Raw genomic sequence first — 14,990 nt, 5'->3', positions numbered from 1 at the left:
GAGAAACAGAACTAACATTTTAAGTCTGTATGACTTTTCAGAGCTAAAGCAAAGTAGAAATGTGATGGAATTTATACTATTTAAGGGAAGTGGAGCAGGTGAAGCAAGACAGGTCAGTGATAGGTGGGAGCTAAATGTGATTGACAAAGATGTCATGGACACAAGACAAAGGCAGTGTTAATTGTCATGGTGAAGACTAAAGCAGGTGCTGATAGTGGCATGTAGATGAAAACAGAATGTGTTAATGGCAGAACAAGGGTCAGCACTCTGTGAAAGAATAACATAAAACGTAACAGATGACCCTGTGTGGGGTGGGGTGGGGGTAGTTGGGGAAAAGTGATTTAAAAAAATGAATAAAAATAAAATTAAAATAAAATTGAAAAAAGGATTTTAAAATGTGCTGTTTTTGTGCCTTAACCTAGGTGTCAGTTTGGCTGCCTTTTTCTTAACTGCCATCAATGCATGGATATCTTTGCTGTGACCAGAACTGTACACATTACTCCAGGCGCAGTTGCAGTTCTGCCTTATACAGACTCTACCGCCTCCTGGAATTTTGCTCTATCTTTCTGGCTATACTAAGTTCCAGTTGGCTTTCCATCTCAGACTTGGACATTGTGCTGTTGGCTTTAGTGATCTACACACCATTGCCCCCAAATCCATCTCATGTGCTGTGTTCCGTAAAACAGAATTTTATTCTACATTCCCACTGTTTATTTCCTTTTCTTGGTTGTAGAACTTTGTACTTGCTCACATTAAAGGCTATTGGCCCTCATTAACCCACCTACCCAGCTTTTTATTTGTGTTTCCTCTTCTCTCTTCTTTAAACCTTTCAGCAATTCATGTCATCTACTAACCTAATGGCATTTTTTTTTAAATAAGCTTTGGTCTCACTGGCCAGGATTTAATTGGATGGCCAGTGCCTCACCCAGCAGTTGAAGAACTGGTGGGATCTCTGCTTCGCTTTTCTCTGGGAGGCCCAATGTTATCCCAAGGTAATCAACATTTACCTGGACAGCATCAGGCCTCTGGTCAGATTAAGCCCCTAACAGGGGGAGAGCTGCTACACAATCAAAGGCCAGCAATGCCACTGGGAGCTTTGGCCACCACCTGACAGTGGGGCCTACTAATGGAACGCCAGCGTAGCTGTAGGCAGGATGGGGATTGAGGGACGGGTGTCACCCGGCAAGGGATTTTGGAGGGGAGAGAGGGGAGGGGTTCGGAAGCAAGGGCAACGAGGGTGACTTCCTGCAGGCTCATCCCTTCCCGTTGCTGGATCCCTCGTTTGGGCACAAAGTGCCTGTGAATGACAGGCCCCTCTGGTAGGCTGCTGGCAAAATCTATAGGGTTTGCTGAGAAGTCTCCCCAGATGATGAGCCTCTGCCCACTGCTGGTTGAATACCAATGGCAGTGGGCTGAATCCCTTAAGGACCTCAATTGGCCTCCAGGCGGGAATGCTGCCCACAAGCGTTCCCACCCCGATCTATTCGGAGGGCAATGGGATCTCCACCCCACATACCCCCCACCTGATCACACACATGCCCCCGCCCCCCACCTCAGAGGTCATTAAATCCTGCCCATTGTGTCAGTATCAAATATTTTACTGTCAAGTATAAGCAGCGCTAATGCAGAGTAAGTGCTCCAAAACAGTCTGCCTCACAAGCACCAGTGTGAACATTTTCCAACCTAGTGGTTGAGGGAGATTGCTAGGTTAGTTGCAATTTAGCTTGATTTGTGGGCTGTTTTGTGCTGTAAACCTATTCCCAATAGAAACAGTCCCGTTGCTAGTAGAAAGCGTTTTATCCCTTTGAGTTGGGTTTAATTTCAGATTCACAGGAGAAAATATGCACAAAGACACAAGCCTGCACAAACAAAAATAAATTTCAGCTTGATGCAGCAATTCTTTTTTCTTTCCTATCTCTTCTGAAGCCTCGAGGTCTCAAGTACTGACAGCCTATTGTATACCTCCAAACTGCCACTCCTCATATAGAGAGCATATCAGGTGCAATCTGTCCTCACCTAGCATTGGCAAATCTGCATTTCTCCTCAGAAGCCAATATATAGATCATCTCCTCAATAGAAAAGAGCAATGAGGTCAATTGCAGTGTCCCTAAAGTCTTACCAGTGTAGTCAGTGAACTTAAAACATAACAGGGGTCACAGCTTCCTACTCTAAATGGCTCAGCACTACAGGAGGCAGCATATTCGCCTGCTGAGTTATTGCAAGAACTTTAAAATGCTAAATTTAGGATCACTTGCATTGAACCGTACCTTTAGATAGACCATTCACACACTGCACAGACAGGCCATCCAAATCAGTCACTAATAGTCTACTCACTCTAGCCAATGTATAAGTCAAATATTGTCCAAACTAAAATATTGTAAAATAGAAACAACAATTTCCTGCATATAAAGTAGTTTATGTTTTATAGATGTTGTGAATATTAAATGGACACTGTTGTGAATATCTAGTTCATGGCTCATGTTAACATTTTAGAGGCAATTTTTAGTTCTGGGAAGATTAAGGTTTAACTGTATTTCTAGCTGAAGATGGTGTAAACGCTTCAGCCTTGTCTGAATGATGACTTGCGAGTGATAATGGAGAATAGGTGGCATTTACTGAACCGTATCTCAACACAAGTCCCCACCTTCAGCAAAGATGAGAAGAAAATTTGAATGGGATTTATAAACTCACACTGAACATTTAAATTAATGTATGTTAATTATAATTACCTTAAATACCAAGTAATCAATGGTAGGATGGGGCATAGTGATGAAAGGTAAACCATGAAATATCTTCATGACATAAAATAGATCAACAGGGGCAAAACATTACCTGAGCCAAACCTGGGTTAGAGGTGATAAAACCTTCTTCAGCTTCAATATCACCGATAAACTGCACCACACATTTCCAACTTTATCCTATTTAGAAAACACATGTAAAGAATCATCAGACACAACATGCAAATTGTTTCATTGATTACCTATGTCCTTGGAAAACACTAACAAGGATCAGAAACAGTATAAGTTGCATTCCAATTTTTAAACCAAGTGTTAACCAGTTTCAACTCACTGGTGCACACATGACCATGGTAGCCATTTGTTTACTTACCTGCTCTGTCCACAGACATGGTGACTCATACAAAGTGTGGGATCCTGTGGACCATGCAAATTGTGGACAGTACATGCACAGTGATTATCATTCACCAGCAAGTACACATTTGAAATAAGGAAGATGGATATTGAGTCTAGGCCTTCTAAAAGATGCAGGGAAGTTTTAGAGAAGCACAGCGATGATTCTGGGATTTAAAATGCCAGGCAATGGAAAAAAAAATTCAAAAAACTAAAATTATTTTAATTGTCAGAAAAATGAGGCTAGAAAGAATGGAATGAGAAAAGACCATCAAATTCATCAAGTCCACTCCTACCACACAATGTATACGATCTATCCAATCATGGACTCTATTTCCTCCAGTTAACATCCTGAGGCATAAATATACTGGATTATTTATCTATTCTGTTACTACCCACAGACAATAGCCTTTTTCCACTCAGCAAGACATGAACCATTGTGGTCCGTTACTACATTCCCAACCAGTCATTTATTGTGAAGGAGTTAACTCATTCAGCTTCATCAACGATTGAACTATTCCACATGATCGAAATCTATTGATGAACACGTTATTTATCTTAAACTATGAATGTATTATTGGAAAATGTACAGCAAAAAATAAAAATAAGATTTCTTCCAGAACAAAGATCCAGCAAAAACAGAATAACTTCTTTAGTAAGGGAGCTGGGTAAATTCTAGTGAAGAATTTACGTATGGAATCCAATTAGGGTTGACTAACATGGTTGTGGTTTTACATTGATAGCCGGGTGACTTTTCTCAACTTCCTCCATTATAGGTTTCAAATTGTTCTACTCATGGAGGGGTTGTCTGTGGTTACAGATTGTTAAGTTGTGTGGTATTTTCTTGTTCCAATTAATATTTTGGCTATTTCTTATTTTTTCAAATATGTAATAAAGTTTGGTGACCCTGCTGCAGAACCTAACAAAGACCCCAGCTTACTGATCGTACAAGGACTATGGGACAAAGATTTAAGGTTTTGGGCAAGAGATACAGGGGGAACATGAGGAAGAACTTTTTCTTTTTTACACAGCAAGTGCTAATGACCTGGAACTTGCTGCCTATGAGGCTGGTGGAAACTGAGGCAATCAATAGTTTCAAAAGGAAATTGGATGAACACTTGAGAAAAATAAACTTGCAGGATGACGGGAATAGAGTGGTGGAATGGGGCTAACTGGATTGCTTGACAGAGGGCTGGCATGGACTTAAATGGCCTCCTCTTATGCCATAATGATTCTGACTAATGACACCTAGCAGGCCAAAGCCAGGTATCAATGGAATGTTTTATTCTGAACAGCAACACAACCATATAACACCACAATTTATTACCTCATGGGCCCACCAGATTCTGGTATCATGTCCCTTCTCACTCTTAATAAAAACAATTGTCTTTCTGCGAGCCTCTCCACACATCGTTCACTTTTGTTTTCTTTGGTAGTTACTGAGTAAGATAACTGGGCCAGGAAAGTGGAAGTTCAAACTCTGGTTATTACATCTGTATCTGTGCTTTCCTGCCTCCACTACTCAACCAATCAGCTGAAACAATGCAATGAGATGAGCGTTTTTGGGTCGGCCACTGAGATGCACTGTAGTCCCCTCTTGAAATAGTGTTCTGAAACATTCCGTCGCGCAGCAATACAAATCATGGAAGTCGATGGAGGCTGAATACTTGGAGTATTGAAGCTGGAATTCATGCTCAAGTTCTCCAAATACAATTCTAATCCTCAGCTGCTGAAACCAAGGGAATAATAAAGTACTTCACTTGCTGCTATAGGGCAACAACATTAGTTGTAAACTATTGCAAGTACCAGAAAAACATAGTTAACATCTTAATTTACTAACATCTGTGAAGATTATAACTAAACTATACAATAGCACAGACTAGTGGTCATTCATAGAAAATATGTCCGCTTAGCTGTCATAAATCTATAACCTGGAACCTCAAAATAGATCATAACCAGGAAAGTCTAATTGGCTGTTGTGTTTTGGCAGCACAAAGACTGAAGAGTAAGAGAGGAAGTGGCATTGATTAGGTGAAATCAAGCTTGCATTTCAAAAACTTTTTGATTGTAGGGGGAAGGAAAGAATTTAAAGGATGAATGAGCTAGAGTTTACTGTGTACTGATTTTTCATTTTAATATGGTTGGAATGTAGAGACAAAGAGCTTGTAAGCAACATTTCTGGAACTTAGGAATAATGCAGAAGTTCAGATAAACACTAATATTAATAAAATAAGGAGACAATAAGGCTGCAGTGAAAAGGAGGATTGGAAACTGGAGGTGAGAGAAGGGTAATCCTCTAGAGACTTGGGTTCAAATCCCATCATGGCAGATGGTGAAATCTGAATTCAATAAAATCTGTCTAAAAACAGTTCACTAATGACCTTTGGAGAAGGAAATCAGCCTTTCTCACTGGGTCTGACCTACATGCATGTGGTTACCACCAAGCCAGGAGATCAACCCTGGTTCAATAAAGAGTGCAGGAGGGCACCAGGTGCAGCATCAGGCACACCTAAAAATGAAGTGCCAACCTAGTGAAGATTCAAAACAGGACTACTTGCATGCCAAACAGATAAGCAGCAAGCTTAGACAGAACTAAGAGATTCCACAACCAACAGATCAGATCTAAGTTCTACAGTCCTGCCACATCCAGTAGTGGATGATGGTGGACAATTAAACAGTTCACTGGAGGAGGCGGCTCCACAAATCTTCCCATCCTCAATGATGGAGGAGCCCAGAACATCACTGCAAAAGATAAGCATGAAGCATTCGCAACAATCTAGATGATCCATCTTGAAGTTATTGGAATTCTTGAATTCATTGTAAAATAGGATAATAGTGGGATATGTCTATATGTGTGTGTATGCGTGCTTGCGTGTGTAAAAGAGACTTGATTGGATTAAAGGCAGCTGTCTGAAGTAAACATGGGGGACATTTAGAATGTAAAGTAAAAAAACTTGCATTTTTAAATAAACCAGACTAGATTGTTTTCAAAGGAGGGGTAAAATGTATCACCTAGCCAGGTGAAGTTTAGAAACAGTGTGTTTATTTTTTCCAAAGATAACTGGTAAAATTAGTGCTATGAGAGATTTTTATTATCAGAAAGATAAAGTGCAAAGACATAGTCAAACAATGGGAATTTACTTCAAAAGGAGAAAATATTTATAGAGGAGCGAAGGCTGTATGTAAGGGTAGGCATTTTGAGATCTAACAACTGTGAAAAGCCTTCAGCATCTATGCCTCAAACTGCTGTTTTCAAAGGACTGAAGTTAAGAAAACTCACTTTGAATTCGACTTATTCAGGTATCATGTTTCTTTGCCTGGGCCTTTTAAAATCTGTGTGTCTTGCTGTTGCCTTAACGAAAGTGTAACTGGGAGTTAGATTTAGGGGATTTATAAGTTATAATAGTAATTTGTAGATCTATGTATGTATTTAAAATCATTCCTCCTATTAATAAATGTCTATTATAGTTTTGTAAAAACCTATAAAACTTAGTGGTCTTATTACTTCTGAATTCAAGGCACACATCTTGAAATTTATACAAACTGCAAAACAAGTTGTGAAACTTGTTTCAAGTTTCTCTTTGGGATTTGAGCAACTCAGCATTTACCATCGGCAGTGCCATAATATTGGCCTCTTCCAAAGATCCCCAGCATCAAAGATGCCAATCTTCAGCTAATTCGATTCATTCCACATGATATCAAGAAATGACTGAAGGCAGGATACTGGATGCTACAACGCACATGGGCCCTGACAGTATTCTGGCAATAATACTGAAGACTTGTTCTCCTGAACTTGCTGCGCCTCTAGCCAAGCTGTTCCAGTACAGCTACAACACTGTCAACTACCCAGCAATGGGGAAAATTGTCCATATATATCCTGTACTCAAAAAGCAGAACAAGTAAAGTGAAGGAAGGGGTCATCAATCAGTGCTATCAAGCGGCACTTGCTTAGCAATAACCTGCTCACTGATGCCCAGTTTGGATTCCACCAGAGCCACTCGGTTCCCGACCTCATTACATCCTTGATTCATAAAATGGGCAAAACAGCTGAACTCCAGAGATGAGGTGAGACTGACTGCCATTGACATCAAGGCAGCATTTGACCTAGTGTGGCATCAAGGAGCCCTAGCAAAACTGGAGTCAATGGGGATCGGGGGTAAAACTCTCCACTGGTTGGAGTCATACCTAGCACAAAGGTAGAGGGTTATGGTTGTTGGAGGTCAATCATCTCAGTTCCAAGACATCGCTGTAGGAGTTCCTCAGCATAGTGTCCTTGGCCCAATCATCTTCAGCTGCTTCATTAATGACCTTTCTTCCATCATAAGGTCAGAAGTGGGGATGTTCGTTGATGATTGGGCAATGTTCATTTGCGACTCCTCAGATGCTGAAGCAGTCCATGTACAAATGCAGCAAGACCTGGACAATATCCAGGCATGGGCTGACAAATGGCAAGTAACATTCATGCCACACACATGCCAGGCAATAACCATCTCCAACAAGAGGGAATCTAGTCATTGCCCCTTAACATTCAATGCCATTACCATCGCTGAATCCACCATTATCAACATCCTGGGGTTACCACTGACCAGAAACTGAACTGGACTAGCCATATAAATACTGTGGCTACAAGAGCAGGTCAGAGGCTAGGAATCCTGAGGCGAGTAACTCACCACCTGACTCCCCAAAGCGTGTCCACCATCTACAATGCACAAGTCAGAAGTGTGTTGGAATACACCCCACTTGCCTGGATGAGTGCAGCTCCAACAACACTCAAGAAGCTTGACACCATCCAGGACAAAGCAGCCCGCTTGATTGGCATCCCATCCTCAAACATTCATTCCCTCCACCACCGATACACAGTGGCAGCAGTAAGTAACCATCTACAAGATGCACTGCAGAAACTCACCAAGGCTCCTTACACAGCACCTTCCAAACCCACAATCACCATCACGTAGAAGGGAAAGAACAGCAGACATCCGGGAACACCACCACCTGGAAGTTCCCCTCGAAGCCACTCACCATCCTGACTTGGAAATATTTCACCGTTCCCTCACTGTTGCTAGGTCAAAATTCTGGAACTCCCTCCCTAACAGCACTGTGGGTGTACCTATACCACAGGGACAGCAGTGGTTCAAGAAGGCAGCTCACCACCATCTTCTCAGGGGCAATTAGGGATGGGCAATAAATGCTGGCCCAGCCAGCGATGCCCACATCCCATAAATGAATTTAAAAAAAGACAAAGCTGTCTCAATGATTCATTAAATAAATGCTTTTCCCAATGTGGTACTGGGTCAAGTAGACCAAGAAAATCACGGCCTGAATTTTTCAGGTGGCAGGTGGACTTGGCAGGAGCAGGTGGGGACGGTTGCAGAGCCAATCACTGGACACGATTGGCTCCGCGCTGCCATTTTATGCGGGCGGGCCAATTAAGGCCCACCCAGCGCAATACGTGATCCATAGCACTCAGCACTACCTGTGTGGGCAGGGGGAGGAGGGAGAGTTGGAGCCAGCGCTGTTTCACGCATGCGCGCGAAAGCGCGCTTCAATCTCCAAGGCACGGAGCTGCCTCAGGGAGATTGAGGGGCTATTGTAATTATTAAATAAATCGGTGTAAAATTCAATTAAACATGTCCCCTCATGTGAATGTGTCACATGGGATGGGACATGTTTTGATTTTGCGGAAAAATGTATTTATTTAATAAAAGCTTTAGGAAACCTCATCCCATTCGTGGATGAGGTTTCCTAAAAAATGCGACAGCCGCTTGACCTTTTCGACGCCCGCCAAGCTTAAGGTTGGACGGGCAGCGTTAACAATTACATCAATCACTCCCTTCCGTTTACATATTGGCGGCCATGCAGCTGACTCTGGCGTGCGCCCACTGAACAAAATATCACGGGACTGCGTGATGACATCAGGGCGCAGGCCCAACATCATTTTACAAGTCAGCGTGTCGGGCCCGCCCCCGCACACCAACTGAAAAATTCTGCTACACAGGTTCAATTCCTGATCATGGCTGAGGTGCTACAGTTGGTTTAGAGAGGACAATCTGTCTTTTAATTGATATGAAGGGGCAGTTGGGAGGGAGGAGAGGAATTTGGGCTACCAATTTCTGCCAGTGAACCTAGTGTAAAGTTAATGTTATGTTAATGTAGAACAAATACAGGAATGGGCTTGAATAAGATACTACAACCTGTTAAATAGCCTGTTAACATTTAATGTTTAGACTCATACTTGAAAAATACTGGGAGGTAGGTAGCATCTGTGGAACTATATGCTAGCATAAATTGGCAACTTCAGAGAAGTGAAAGATAATTGGGTGAAAAGAAAAAAAACTTGTAATAATAACTGCTTTAAGAAACTGTTTTGTACACATGAACTTTGACCTTACTCATACAGTTAAAAGCATCCCATTTACTGTACAGATGCTTTTAAACAGAAAGGGAAGTAGAAACAATGACACCAACATATGGTGCCCACCAACAGCTGAAGCACTTCTACTCTGCCATGTACAGGTAGTGCTTTGTTTGAGCAAATAAAACACACCATCTAAATAAGATTTTAAAACAAACTTGCATGTGGAAAATGACTCCCATTTATTCAGCTGTTTCAGAAAACATTTAAAAACCTTTTTTCTTGCTCCAGTAATTGCTCCTGCTGCTGGAGAATCGAATAGGTGAATGCTGCCGTAACCTGTTTGGACTTGAACAAGTGAGCCACTCAGGCAAACAGTCACAATATTTTTTTTAACTGACTGTATCTTTGATTTAGGCAAAGCTGTTGTGCATAGTGCTCCAAACCCCAAAGAGAGAAATCTGCTGCGAATCTTCCATACACACTGCTGTATCAGGGGCAACAAGACTGCGGCATTTATAATGCAAGTGCACCACCAATTTTAAGGGTTAAGTTTGAGGCAGATTGGTTCTATAAATGGGCTATCTGTAGATGGTTGTGATATCAATATCAAGAACGCAATGTTCGATACCTCTGTTCAGGACAGGAAATAGAAACAGCAGAGACAGTTGTCAATGTCACAACTGGAGGGGACATAACTTCACAGGCAAACCCACCACACCCCAGACCGATAGAACCATTTTTCTTCTACATGGCACATATAGAATGTCTGTCCTGAATTTGATGAGGACACAGAGAAAGGTTAGAAGGTTAACACTTGATGCATTCTACAAACAAACCGAACAAGATATCAATTTTAAAGCTCATCATGTAATTTACACTTATCAGCATATTTTTTTAAACAGCAATTGGAGATGGCCAACACGTCACATTCAACTTGTAGGGTGCTTACACTAACGATTTCTCAAGTTCACCCTCGCCTACTTCTAAATAAGTCATCCGCTGCAGACTTCTAAACTGATGCTGAGCTAATATTATCAGTGAAATGTCAGGAAGATTTCCTGATGAACTTGGTGCCGGGTGAGGACACTGGGCTCTGTGCCTTAGGTTTAGTTGGATAATTGGATTTACAACCATTGCTCAATTCTTAAAATGCCTTTTACCCAGGGTTCCCAGTGTTTCAGCGAATTTGGTGTTAAGGTATCTGCCTGCCACATAAGCACAGACAAGATGGAGGAAGTTTATGCATATTTCAAATTGTTTAGTGGCTGCTACAACCTAAAGTTTAATAGAATTTATAAATATGTATGATTAAACAAACACGGCCAGTATCATCACCTGAAGCTCATTTTTCAAACCTACCTCAAATAAGCCTCTATCAACTGGAAAAAGCCTTTGAAGCACCTGCAGGGACTGCTGGAGACTGGTGAGGAAGGGCAGCCAGCAACAGGCAAATGTAATCAGCACACTAAGTGCAATTTTGATCAATCGTATCATCCTGTAACAGAAGAGAAAAGATTTATTCTCCTGAAAAGCAAGACTCACTTCCCTCTCTCTAGCACTAATATCCACAGTGAAAAGAAAAGAGAACGAAGAGAACGTTAAATAACACCACATTTTCTCTCCACCTCTCCTGAGGGTACCAGGATAGTTTCCCAATGCCAGTGCGCTTCCAAAATTTTCACCTGGGCAACTGTTCTGCAAGATTGAACACCAGCAAGTTATTCAGCTATTGAGGCTATCACACCCTCATCTTGTCCTCAATTGATATGTACAAGAGGACTTTCCAGCATTGGACACTGGGTAGTGATCATGCAAAAGAACTCTGGCTAATTTTTCCCCTCAAGACTAAAATACATCAAAAGCATCTCCATCATCTCCCTGGTTGAGATCAACTAATTTAGCAGATTAGTGGCTAACCACTCCTAGTCTGCATGGCTTTATAGCAGAACTATCTTCCATTGTGATATTTGGATCATGAGGGGTGGAGGGGAGCCAAAACATTTTCATTACGTCAGATTCCAACGCTTCAATCTTTCAGGGCAACATGGCTACATCTACAAATGCACTGCAGCAACTTGCCAAGGATCCTTTGATAACACCTTTCAAACCCAAGACTTCTACCATCTGAAAGAACAAGTACAGCAGGCACATAGGAACACCACAGCCCGCCAGTTCCCCTCCAAGTCACACACCATTCTGACTCAGAACTATATCGTCGTTCCTTTGCTGTTGCCAGGTCAGAGCCCTGGAATGTCCTGCCTAACAGCACATGGGCTGCAGCAATTCAAGAAGGTGGCTCACCACCACCTTCTCAAGGGCAGTTAGGGATGGGCTTTAAATGCTGGCCTTGCCAGCGAAGCCCACATTCCAAGAATGAAGGAAAAAAAATCTGACACTTTCCACAATGCATGTGTTAACAAAAACAGTGATGCAATGAGTGACAGAAATACAATTTCTGTTAAAAGTAGCCCTGGGTTCTACGAGTACATCATAGTGTTGCACAATGTAATACCTAGAAAGGAGTGTCTGAAGTATCTGCATTTTCTCCTCCATTCCTCCATCCCACCTCCCCACGTTATATTCCAACACTCTTTATACAATTTTGAACAGTAACTGACACTCCACGGCAGTGCTAAGTCAGAATATATGTTGCCTGCAGTCTTCACCTGTCAGTAATCTCATCTTTTGATACTCATATAATACTTGGCCTTGGTAAATACGCACAGATTTAATAAATACGAAGAATGCACTAATCTACATCAACTCAAAAGATGGCTAAAAACTAAAATATCAGCCAGCAAGTAGCTGATATGGAACACAGAATGTTAGGTTTACTGTACCAATAATCTTCCAGCTGGTGCAGGCAACTTTCCCGCAAACGTTCCTCACTCAATGGAAACATTCTCACCTAAATTGAAAGGTTTTGGATCAAAGCCACTCCAGGACTTGTGCACATAATCTCGACTGACACTCTAGTGAAGTACAGAGTGGGTGCTGCATTGAAGGAGGTGCTGTCTTTTGGATGAAAATGTAACACTGAAGACACAGCCCTACTTAGATGCAGGACAGCTCCCCTAGCGTCCCAGCCAATATTTATTCCTTAAATCAACAAAACAGTGCAAGTTACTTACATTGTGGGACACTCTTGTGCATAAATTGATTGTCATGTTTGCCCATGTTAAAACACTTCAATTTAGTTATTTTCTTGCAACAACAGTATATTCCACCTCTAATTTTCTCCACATCTTTTCTGAGTGCACTGACTCATAGCAGGATATGGTTCTACAAGAATGACGGCTCTCCAGCATCTTCTACATGTGGCCATTTTCTCTCTTTCGCTCTTCAGGTACCATGCTCCTGAAGGGCATTGACAGCCATACACATCCATGTGTTGGTCCATGCTTATGCTTGGCAAAATATTGCAGTGGTTTGCCATTGCCTTCTGCAGTTTCTGGCTGGCCAGGAGATTCCCACTCTTACTGCCTACCATTGCTGTATTAGAAGGATTTGCAGGTTGATAATTAAGCTGACTGGCCGCGTTATGAACTCACCTTCTTTGGGACTCAAAACCCCAGCTTCTGGCTCAGAGGCAGGGATGCTACCACTGTGCGACAAGACCCCTGGTGGCCAGTCTATATGTTAGAATTTTCAGACTAGAGTTTTGGCAGGCTATTCAACTTTGGGGGTCATGTCAGCCAGTCCAATTCTGTCCTCGTAACAGTCCACACATGCTGCTTCTAGTACAGGTAGGAGTTAATGGATAACAATGTAGAACGATTTATTCATCCTTCCCTATCCCAGGTAGAGAAACAAACTACCACATTCCTATCACTGCTCCAGCTAAGATAATGGAACACAGGACCTGAGATCTCTCCTGATCTGTAGACTCTGTTCCACACAGGGTACTGTATTCACCATTAAAAATGCTTGGCTTTGTACAACTCCAATGCAACAGCACAAAATCACCCAACAGTTATCTACAAAAAGGTATACTTAGCAAGAAGAAACAATGGAGGAAAAAAGTGGAATTTTAAGTCAAATGTTAAGAAAAAGTTCCCTTCTTAATTAAACTGATAGGCTTAAAACATAACTTGAATGTTTATTTTAAGCTGTTTATATGGGAGGGCAAATCAGAACAATTCTCAAGTCTTAAGGATAGACTCATTTGATCCATATGACATGACAAGGACCATGAGTCTATTTAATTCATTGTTTGAGTTACTCACCCTTCACCTTTCAGCCCTCGCTTTAAACAGTTTCCAAGGAGATAGCAGAAGAAAGGCAGTGCATGGTAAAGCTCCATTTGCTTATAATTAAGAGCCAGACAGAATGCCACAGAGCCAAACAGGACTCGGTCAAACAGCAGGCCCAGCAACCCCCAAACGGCAAGGCCCAAACTGATAGAGTTATATGTGTTTTTGTGTTAAGGATAGTTCACAAGTATTCAGCCAGACAGTATACATGGACAAACTAATACTCTCACCACCTGTTTTACTCCATTGTGCCAATACTGAGAAATGTCACATATGAAAATGTTCTCAAAAGAAAAATGGCATTCAAAATTTATTACATGAATAGAATTTAGATAATTGGTTTAATCCTTTTCAAATTCAATTTGAATAACAACCAACAAAATTTCCATTTGCTTATGATCAAGGCACAGATATTTTATTTGAGGATGTATTACTTTTTACCCCGGTCACTTCTTGAAGATGCTAGCTCATCTTGAGGTTTTGTTCTATGGGTGCCGGACATTTTGCTGTCTCAAAGTGAAAATACCAATTATCTAAACATGAGCAGTATTGCACCCATGCACAGTCCTGCTCTCATTCATTAGGTACACATATTTTCCAGTAAAGGTTCATGAAGAGACTGCTGACTGATATTTCTTCCCCTTAGTCTTGGATTACTGAAGTTATCCTAGCTGAAATCAGTTAACTAATGACCTGGCAGTGAACCTGGCGGGATCATCCTATCCTTTTGGCTCAGTGCCACATAACAGTGCAGTCACTCACTGAACCATTGGGAGAGCTAAATGCGTTGCTTTAACAGTTTCTTTAAAATTCAAAACTGCTACCAGTAAGGATATTGAAAATGGCCATGGTCGATAAGAATGAGTCCAGGATACAGCAATGCACAAAGCAGAGACGACACCTGCAAAGAGTAAAAGTAATTTATACATTTGTAATGCAATTACACAGAATCATGCCTTCTGATAAGCAACAAGTTACTTCCCCAAGTCAATTTTCTCCCTCCTATCTGAAAATGCTAAAATACATGCTGGGATCACAAATGAGTTGGGCAGCCTACAGCAGCTCAACCAAGTGAGGCACTTCCAGTTTATTCAACTTAAGGGCATCATAGCTGAGCCCAATCTATCCTCATCAGAAAACTACTTTCCAGAAGGGGCCACAGGAATACTAATCAGGAGTGAGAACCCTCCGGCTGATTTCTGTTACACGCCAAAACTTAGGCGCAGAGGTCAATGAAATATAAATCTAAAGATA

The 14,990-nt window shown here is 41.6% G+C and overlaps 2 protein-coding genes across 2 annotated transcripts in view; one reads left to right on the top strand and one right to left on the bottom strand.

Annotated features, from left to right (window-relative positions):
• Positions 1–534, top strand: part of LOC121289426 (centromere protein R-like) — a 95,946-nt gene extending 95,412 nt beyond the window's left edge. The window contains exon 8 of the transcript XR_005945556.1: positions 423–534. The gene's annotated coding sequence lies outside the window, so the exon portion shown is untranslated. The remainder of the gene's footprint in view (positions 1–422) is intronic.
• alg6 (ALG6 alpha-1,3-glucosyltransferase) overlaps positions 1–14,990 on the bottom strand; it is a 49,873-nt gene that overhangs the window by 22,540 nt on the left and 12,343 nt on the right. Inside the window, exons 6-9 of the mRNA XM_041208891.1 lie at positions 14,573–14,637; positions 13,710–13,895; positions 10,843–10,978; positions 2,833–2,918 (exon numbers count right to left, since the gene is read on the bottom strand). Of these exons, the coding sequence (XP_041064825.1) occupies positions 2,833–2,918; positions 10,843–10,978; positions 13,710–13,895; positions 14,573–14,637 (473 nt within the window). The remainder of the gene's footprint in view (positions 1–2,832; positions 2,919–10,842; positions 10,979–13,709; positions 13,896–14,572; positions 14,638–14,990) is intronic.

The sequence above is a fragment of the Carcharodon carcharias genome, chromosome 16 (genome assembly GCF_017639515.1).
Source record: "Carcharodon carcharias isolate sCarCar2 chromosome 16, sCarCar2.pri, whole genome shotgun sequence".
In the NCBI taxonomy this organism is placed as follows: Eukaryota; Metazoa; Chordata; class Chondrichthyes; order Lamniformes; family Lamnidae; genus Carcharodon; species Carcharodon carcharias.
Note: the sequence above shows the minus strand (reverse complement) of the source record. Positions and strands in the feature narration are given on the sequence as shown.